The sequence below is a fragment of the Cimex lectularius genome, unplaced genomic scaffold (genome assembly GCF_000648675.2).
Source record: "Cimex lectularius strain Harlan isolate CLEC.00 unplaced genomic scaffold, Clec_2.1 scaffold58, whole genome shotgun sequence".
NCBI classification, from domain to species: domain Eukaryota; kingdom Metazoa; phylum Arthropoda; class Insecta; order Hemiptera; family Cimicidae; genus Cimex; species Cimex lectularius.
The window spans coordinates 625,105-635,141 of record NW_019392696.1 but is presented as its reverse complement, the minus strand read 5'-3'; the positions used below and the strand labels follow the sequence as shown (position 1 = coordinate 635,141).

Here is a 10,037-nt window from a genome sequence, read left to right as displayed (position 1 = left end):
TACGTTTATAAAACTTAATTTATTTTAATATATGTAAGGGGGCGTAAAGCCTATTGTACATTTAAATTAAATCTTCTTAACTAAGTTAGTTAGAACTTTTTTCTATGCCTTTTACGGTCTAATATCACTCTATTTTTTTTTTTTTTTTATTAAAACATAAAAACGATTAACAAAATTTCGCCTGGCTTATTGAACCAATCAATGACGTCATTGATGACCCCATAAGTATAACGTTTAATAAAAACAACGTGTAACCTCACGTAATCAACTGTCAACATTGACTTTTTCCGTTCTTGTCACTTGTTTGTAGTTGAGTTAGTCGCGCAGGGGAGAAAACGGCGATGCAGGAGATTTTCCAAAGGTCGATGGCATTCTCCTGACTGCAGAAAACGGGCCGGTGTCGTCTTCCTTGGTGTAGACCCAGAGTGGAAAAATGGAAGAAGAGGCTCTTGATAAAAATGCACACATCAACCATTTGCCCAACGAGATCCTCGAGTACATCATCAGCCTCCTCCTCCCGTACCAGGATCTCGAACAATGCCAGCTCGTCTGCAAGAGGTGGCAGATTGTTGTCAAAAGTAATTTTCAATATGTACCATTAACTATTGGAAAATTAACTAATCCTTTTATTTTTTTACCTATTTCAATGCCAGTTTCAAATTTTTCCTCCTGTATTTATACAAAAATATATCTTCAAGTGTTAATAACATTCGATTTGTTGTTATTTTTACTTTCTATCAAAAATACTGGGCATTTAGTTTTTGTAGCTGTACGCTTAGTTTCCATCAGTATCGTGGCCATACTACTTATCATGTTTATTCTTATTTATTAGTATTATAGATGCAATGACTTCCTGGTGAGATTTCTTTTTGACTTCTGTGGCGTGACTTCGCTTTTGACTTCATCCTGTAGTCTGTGTAGTTTAGTCATTTTCAATCATTTGGTTGGCCTTCCTGTTTTGGCCTGTTAGATGCATCTACAGGTCTACCAGGTGATACACTTGTATTTGGTCACTGGCGGCATTTTGTCTGTAGATCCTTCTTGTTAGAAGTATTTTAGTCTTTCACAATCATCGGTAAGTAGACAAGAATGCTTATTTAAACTGTTTTGAGAGGCATTTAGACCAGGATGATCCGGGACAATTATGGTGCAAGTTTATTTCACAGCACCCGGTTGTAAAGTTTCATCTACAGTTGTCAGGTGATATCCTTGTATTTGGTCATTTTGTCTGTAGATACTTGTCATTTTGGCCTGTTAGAGGTATTTCAGATTTTCATAATCATCGGTAGTAAGACAAGAATGTTGAATTAAATTGTTTTGTAAGGCATTTAGACCAGGATGATCAGGGACCTTCCCGCTGCAAGTTCAACTCACAGCACCTGGATGAAAGATATAGTAATTTGTTGTGAAATTTCATCTACAGGTATGCCAGGTAATATACTTGTATTTGGTTATTTTGTCTATGAATCCTTGTCATTTTGGCTTGTTAGAATATTTCAAGGTGGTCTGAGTTACAGTCCTTGACTTAATTCACTAATTTCGTGGTCCGCTTGACTTAATGTTGAGCTTTCAATGAAATTTGAGATCGCCTGTAAAAACTTTAATATGTCAATCTGTGGACATATTTATGGTCATTTTGCCATAATGATGACCTTAAAATAGTAGACTAAATTTGCTTTCTTCTTCAAGACCATACCTTGATCCAGAGTGTTCGTAAGTGAAAAAGTGGTCAATACTTCTGATACTGAAAGCCTTTTGTCAACATCACTTGTAAGGCTTGAGTGTAAAATTAAACTATTTTATATAATGTATAGACCAGGATGATCAAAGAGAATCGAGAAGCAGCTTTATCTCACTGCTCAGATGGTAGAGATTGAAATTTGGTGTGAAATTTTCATCTAGTGGTCTATGGGGTTATGTATCTTGTTATTTGGTCATTTTGGTTTCCCTATCCTTGTTGGCTTGGTCTGTCAGACACATTCCAGCCTTTTGCCATCATTAATGATAAGGCAAGAACATCAAATTAAACTATTTTGTATGGTATATAGATCAAGATGTTAGGGGACAATCAGGATAAGGATTCATCTGACAGAACTTTGATAAAATAATTAGCAATTCGTTTTGAAATTTCATCTAAGGTTGTGATGTACCTGTATTTTGTTATTTGTTATCATTTTGGTCAGTGTTTTTTCACTGGTTTAGTCTGTGAGACTCTTTTTAGCCTTATGCCATCATCAGTGGTAAGGGATGAATGCCTGTTAAACTATTTTGTATGGGTTGATGAGGATTGATTACGTTGAAGTAAATTCTTGTAGACCTCAGATGAAAAAGATGTCAAATTTCATCTACAGATCTATGGGATGAACCTATAGTTTGGCCTTGTCCGATCATTTTGGTCTTCCTCTACTTGCTGTTGTGGTCTGTCAGGCATGCTTCAGCTCATAACCATCATCAGTAGTAAGGCAAGAATACTAAATGAAACTATTTTGTATGGCATTTATACCAGGATGATCACTGGTAATTGAGCTAAAGATTTATTTCACAAACCTCAGATGAAAGACATGATAATATGTCGTTAAATTTCATCTAGAAAGACTCATTTCAGTAAAATTAAACCATTTTGTATCATGTATAGACCATGATACCACCAGATGACAATCAGGCAGCACATTTATGTCACAAAACTTGGATGAAAAAGATTGTAATTTGGGTGAAATTTCATCCAGTGGTCTGCGGAGGGGATGGACTTGTAGTTTGGTCATTTCCGATCACATTGCTCTGCCTGCCCTCGCTGGTTTTGTATGTGAGACATTTTTCACACTTTATTTTATTTTATTTTTTTCACTTTTCAACCCTAACCAAACTTTTACCATCATCAGTGGTAAGGCAAGAATTTAAAATCAAACCATTTTATACCGCGTATACACTAGGATGATCAAGAATGTTGATCAAACTGGACATTAACTAGTGTAAATTTCATCTATAGGTCTGTTGGGTGATAGCCCCCTGTAGTTTTGTCTTTTCCGATCATTTTAGTCTGTCAGGCATATTTGTTGCGCTTAACGATAATCATTAAGAATGTTAAATCAAACTATTTTGTGTTGCCTTTAGACCAGGATGATCAAAGATAGTAATTTGTTGTAAAATCTAGCTGTCTGTGGTGTGATAAATCTTCGTATTTTCCAATCATTTTGGTCTCCATGTCCTCACTGGTTTGGTTTTGGATGAAATAATAATTTGTTGTAAAATTTCATTTATTTTTCATTTTCATAGTATTTGGTCATTTTTGATCTTTCTGATTTTTGGTCTGTTAGACAATTTGGCTTTTCACTAAGTCCAGTGTGGTTTTGTGTAATATTTTGAATGAATAGGCAGAGCAAAATGATCATCGACAATAAATTTATAATTTTTAAATTGTTAAAGGACAGTTAAAAACAATGTTTTCTTTTTTAAACATAAACTTTATAGTTTGGCGATTGGGTGTTTTGGCCTTTTAGATTTGACTTTTTGCTATCTTCAATGATGTGTCTGAGACATCCCTAATACTTATCAGAGATGACTTTTTACAAACTGCAGTTTTATAAGTTTTTGTTCATTACTATAAAGATTCTACTTAATGTCTGAATCCACTTGAAAATTAAAAAATAAATAAATCATATTGGCTCTTTGCAAAGTTAGTGATACACCCAAGAATTAAATCTTTGTCTAAATACAGCATCCCTTACACTTTCAAAAAATTGTTTAATCAATAAAAATTATTAAATATTATTTTAAATATTACTTACCAAATATAATTTAAAAATGTACTTTTTTGTAGGCCTTTTGTTGAAGGTATTTTTAAATATTATGACAGTTTTTAATCATTAATTTTATTTAAAAACACTTTAAACAAAATGCCTACAAAAAAGTTTTTTTTCATCTATAAAAAGAAAGACAACAACAATAAAAGGGGTGTCAGTGGCCACAACAGTTAAGGCATTGACCCAGCGCTTATCACTGTAAGGTAAAGGTCCTGGGTTTGAATCCAGCGGCCCTGCATTTGAACCTGACATATTTACAAATTTTTTTTTTTCTTCCAAAAACACTGCTACCCCAGAAGTTGATATGACACGGCTGTTACACTACAAACACAAGCACATACATTATTTTCAATATTACATAAATTTGTGGCAGTGAGATTAGTTTTTATTACAACTTTCGCATGGGCCTTATAATGAAACAATGTATCATAAATAAAAATAGTTTATTATATCAACTTTCTTCATAAATTAATCCTTTTATGCAAGGTTTTGGTTGAAATGAAAAAGTTAGTACTACGAGCGGGATTTGAACCCACGACCTTTGGCTAAATATGCTGCTGCGTAATTACAGCACCATAGCACTAACTTTTTCATTTCAACCAAAACCTTACATAAAAGGATTAATTAATTGAAAGAAATAATTTGGTCAATGGACTACTAAGTATAATGGGGGTCTTAATAAAACTGAAATAAAATTTTCATTCATTCATTCTATCTCTTATCTTTATATTTTTTTAAAAATGTATATGTTAATATTTCATTTTAAATTGATTACATTATGGAAATTACAGGTGTCATAAAGCATAAAAAATTGGAGTTCTACCGGGCCATAAGCAATTTTTGTATTCAATGGGTGGATGAAGAGGAAAGTGTAAACCCTGTTATAACCAAACGCTACTTCCACTCTGCTTGCAGTCACGGTAATAAAAATATTTTTTAAAAATCGTATTTTCCTCAGCACTTATAGATTGGCTTACAGAAAATGCTATGTACGTGTTTGGTGGATGTGCCTGTGCAAGTACAACATTCAACGATCTCTGGAAGCTTGACCTATCAACAAGGAGTTGGAGCAGGCTGCTCACGATGGGCAGCTATCCATGTCCGAAGGCATGTGCCACCCTTGTTTATTATAACAATACACTGATATTGTACGGGGGTTGGACCTACCCTTCGCCATATCCCTTGCACCAGGTAAAACATGTTAATAACATCAGACTGTATTGTAAATATTTTTTTTTGTCACTCAGCCCTGGACTATCTTCAACGAGCTGCACGTGTATGATATAGTAGCAAATAGATGGAGTGCCATAACATCAACAGTCACCCCTCCTTCAATGGCAGGCCATACCGCCACTGTCCATGGCAACAACATGGTGGTATTTGGTGGTTTAGATGGACACAACAGTGTGTAAGTAAATTATAAAAAACAAATCAATTCTTTCTAAAGTTAAATTTTAATATCTTTGTTTTAATGGAACAAATTTGAAATTAAAAATATACAAATATATAAAAAAAAAAACTACCTTAAATTTGAAGCAACAAATTTATAAAAGGACTTCATTTTTCAATTAAATGGTTTTGTTGTGTTTTTACTAATATGAATGACTTTATTTCAGATCAAATGATGTTTGGTGTCTCAATTTAAAAACAATGTCATGGTGCAAAAAAGACACGTCAGACAAAAGACCCCATGCTCGGTATAAACATTCGCAAATTGCTATTGATGAAGACCATTTAATTATTTTAGGTATATATACTTATTAAAAGTAAAAAAAGTAAAAATACATGTTTATAATGTATATCATATAAACAGGAGGCTATATTGGTCCACCGAATATGATGTCAAACGATGTCTGGTTGTTGACGATGACTGGAAAGGTTTGGGTTTGGTCGTCCATAACTATAAATAATACCCAATGGGCTGCCTCCCATCTCTGGTGTCATCCAGCTTGCAAAGTATGCTAAAAAAAATAAATAAATAAAGGTAAAATTACTATGAATGTTTGTTTTGCAGGTAGACGATTTTGTCGTTGTACTGAGCAGAAATCCAGAGTCATCTCCAACCCCTTTAGCATACACAAGATGGGCCATTAACTCCCATACCAGGAATCACCAAAGGAGGCCTTTCGAAGAACAAAATTTGTAATAATAACAATACCTCCATCAATTTTCCATCAGTTTAACTTTTAAACATTTTTTTTTTTAAACTAGAAATAATGGGAGGAATGGTGATGAAGTATTAAGAGGGAATTCAAACAACTGTGCCAGGATAGACCGAGACGTCAATGTAAATGGCAGAAGAGGAAGTTTCATATCAAGGGTCTGGATGATCGATAGACCTGCGAACCCTTGGAATCCGCGCCGTGCCTCAGAGCCTTCTTCTGGTAGAATTTCAACTAATGCGATACATTTGAACAGCATTCGAGGGTATATGCTACCAAATCTGCGGAATCAGTGAGTTTGAATTCTGGTTATTTTTCAACTGTCGATATAAATTTCCTATTTCTTTGAGATTTTTATAAATTTGCTATAATAGTATGTAAAATGATAGTTCTTACGTCAAAATTTGTTTGTCTTTACATATTTTAATTCCGATGTATTTAAATCTGAATTTTTTTTCCTTCTAAGCTAGTTTTATGTGTGGTAAATTAAATTTAAATTTACTGTATATGCGTGTGAGATGAGAGAAATTAATTTTATATAGGTGAGATTACACAAACAAGTAAAAACAAAGCAAATAGCTGCAAAGTATAAATTCAAAGTATTAAACTGTTTAGTTGAATCATTTTCTAGATCATCATGTGAGATGTATTTTTGCATTTACAATGATCAGACAAACCCATCAAGAATAGGCACAAGAGGGACAATCAAACCATGCACTTTTTCTTACATAATAATATAATTTTTTTGCCCTATACGTACTAGTACTTTTACAAATGTGATCACAATACGTTTTTTCACACAGTCACAGCACTAACACTAAGGCCAGTGCTGCCCCCAGAGGACACATGCTGTGAGAAACCAGTCAATACTGGCACTCAGTGTGGACGATTAAGGGCAATGAGGTCTCAATGCTATTATTGATTAAGGCAGCTTGGCAGGTTCTCGGGATGGGAATGTCCCCGCCAAAGGGCTTTTGGAATTGGGAATGGATCAGTTGGTTTCTTAAGTAATGTTGAAGCAGTTTTGGACAGTGAGATTAGTGATATAGGAAATATCTTTGATGATTTGTCTGAGGATTTTTGATTGGAAGGATAGGGTACGTTGGATATTGGATGGCTCGGCAGAAAGCCACAGTTCCACTATGTACGTCAAAAGTGGCCAAAGTAAAGTCTTATATAAGTTTAGTGTAGACGGTCAAGACAGATTTTGCTTATAGAAGTATTCGTAGTTGACCAAGTCTTCTGTTAAGTTGTCTCTTAAGAATTGTATGGGAATTCTGCAGACTGTCTAGGTATAGTCCTAACTATAAAGGCTTGTCCTCCACTTTTGGCATCAGTCTTCAATAAGCTCAAGGTGTTCTTGGATGGTGGAGGTAGCTTGGATAGGATTCAAGTTAGATGACAAAATTAAATCGTCTGCATAGGTGGATGATGGTATTAGGATGTATAGGTAGATCAGCATATTTATACTTAGTTATACAGTTTCTTTATATACTTAGAGTGTATAGAATCCATTTGAAAAAAATAATACCTGCTTAATTATTCAGAAATCGTGAGATGCGATCTGGTGTGATGTAGGTTTCAGAAAAACATTTTCTTTATCATGCCAACGTTTCGATCTTTATTGAGATCATCTTCAGGGCTCAAAGTGTTTGTCTTCTATGTAAATGTGCCATTCTTGCGTGTCGTGTTGAGAGTCACAATTACACAGAAGACAAACACTTTTGAGTCCTGAAGATGATCTCAATAAAGATCGAAATATTGGCACGATAAAGAAAATGTTTTTCTGAAACCTACATCACTCCAGACCGCATCTCACGATTTCTGAATAATTATCGATTAATGCCATTAATCACCACACATAATACCTGCTATTCCAAAAATAAGAGTATTATCATCAATTATAGTCTTATCAACAAGTAAAATTAATTAAAGTTGTAGTTTGGTTGTTTTCGATCATTTCAGGCTGCCTATTATTGCTATTTGCATGTCATATCAAAAAGTCTGTTGATGAAGATGACAAGAAGCTGACAGATGTCTGATAGACTAAAAAAACCCTACAATTTTTAATTAATTTTATTTATTTTTAAAGCTCATCCACTCAGCAGATGCCTAACCATGAGGAAATATCATTATTTTCATTTGAGTTTATTTTATGTTTAGTAATTTTTTTTTCCAGAGAAAAGAGGTTAGATGTTTTACGAAAAATGGAGGAAAAGATACGGCAAATCAAAAAAGACAGTAAAAGGTCGAAACACCCCAAGATGGCCATGTTCGTCCTGAACATTTCCAAAATCCTCGAGGAGAAACCCGAGGCCGATTGGCTGCCGTTGAGGAGAGTCGCGGAGGGAAGCCCTGAGCCCACGATCTTCTACACGCTCGTCAAAGGAAATGGTGAGCTCATCATGTTTGGTGGAATCAAAAAGGACGCAAGTGCTGTCCAGTCGAGCCAGTCCCAGCAGAGCTCAGATGAAGCAGACATCGTGTCTAATTCTCTACATTTCATTACCGCACCTGTCACTACTGTGTAAAAAAAAAATCATGTTTATCTATGTACATTTTAATATTTATCTTTATTCTGTATAGCCAGTAATTATTATAATTTCTTTAAACTTGATTATTCTGTTTTCCTTCTGTTTGGCGCTACGTTCACAAAATGCTGTGCATTCAAGTTTTGCAACACCATAATAAAAATACAAAAATGCATGTACAAATTTTGATTTGAAAAAGAAAAATTGTGATTTAAGTTGAAGGAATGTTAGGTAAATATTAAGGCATGTAACATATCGATAAGTTAAGAATGGACAGCGTTATTACATTTTAGAAGTCTAACATTAATTCAGGGCAACATTATCATGTACATATTATAAATAAATGTTGTTTTTATCGTATAAAATTATTCAGTTTTCTGAAAAAGTTCAAAGCTGAAGAAAAAAATAATAAAATAAATATTTTATAAATTTCCATTTATTATTCCTTTCTTTTTTAAACTGTTTGATATCTTGGAGACAGTACATCAAAAACAAGGTTGTAAAGAAAAAATACAAGTATTTTCATTTTTAAAAGTCTGCTGTGTTAAAAAATAAATCAAGTTATGTCTTATTCAATTGTATAGACAACATCATTATCATTGATATGTCTTGAAAATATAAAAAATTTTACATGTATTTTTTTAGTTAAACAGTTACAAAGGTAGAATTTGAATAATATCTTACACAAAAAAAAGTAGTTGAACAGAGGATTTTATTTTTATCTTAATAAGCAAGTAATTAAACTAAATGTAAATTTAGACAATCATAAAGCTATGTAGACAAATTGATAAGATACAATTGATAGTATAAATTTATTGAGCATTCTGACCAAAAGTAATCATCCTCGGTGATTCTGTTGCGTCTTTGTTCATATTATTCTTTTTATGTAAGGCCTTGGTTGAGATGAATAGTTAGTGTCACAAGCGGGATTCGAACCCATGAACTTCAGCTCAATGCGCCGCTGCTCTAACCACTTGAGCTATCATGACTCTATTGAGCCGAAGGTCATGTTCGAATCCCGCTCGTGACACTAACTTTTTCATCTCGGCTAAAACCTTACATAAAAATAATAATTAATAGAAATAATTAATATGGTCAATTAGACCAATAAACATAAATGGATTTGTTCATAATTTTTGACATAATAAATAATAATAACTGTGTATTTAACATAACCATAAAGTAAACATATTCATAAGCAATTATACATATTGATACATAACGTTATGAGTAATAATAATCTTAAAACAAGCAATAAACAAAATTAATTAATTAAAATAAAAATATGAACATCAATACTTCTGGTAATCTGGACTATTGGAGGGGTTGCATTGCTTGATAATAATAATTCAGGAAAACGTATAGCTACAATAATAAAGTAAATGTAAAGTAATATGTGTAATACCAAATTAAAGAAAAAAAGATACAAATAAATAAGGTATTTAGATTTATATAGGCTCAAATATGCACATGTACATACCAACATATAAACATGTGCTGAGTTGTTTGCTTCTTTTAATCCACCAGCAATTCCAACTTTTGCT

General features: G+C 33.4%; 1 protein-coding gene across 1 annotated transcript; it reads left to right on the top strand.

Moving 5' to 3' along the window:
• The first annotated feature begins 254 nt into the window (after positions 1 to 254).
• On the top strand, positions 255 to 8,858 carry LOC106670663 (F-box only protein 42). The gene is made up of 9 exons (XM_014401185.2): positions 255 to 578; positions 4,592 to 4,720; positions 4,780 to 4,991; positions 5,048 to 5,208; positions 5,417 to 5,547; positions 5,614 to 5,756; positions 5,815 to 5,942; positions 6,012 to 6,254; positions 8,142 to 8,858. Exons 1-9 carry the CDS (start codon positions 434 to 436, stop codon positions 8,491 to 8,493), a joined length of 1,644 nt encoding a protein of 547 aa, XP_014256671.1. The 5' UTR covers positions 255 to 433; the 3' UTR covers positions 8,494 to 8,858.
• Positions 8,859 to 10,037: the final 1,179 nt, after the last annotated feature.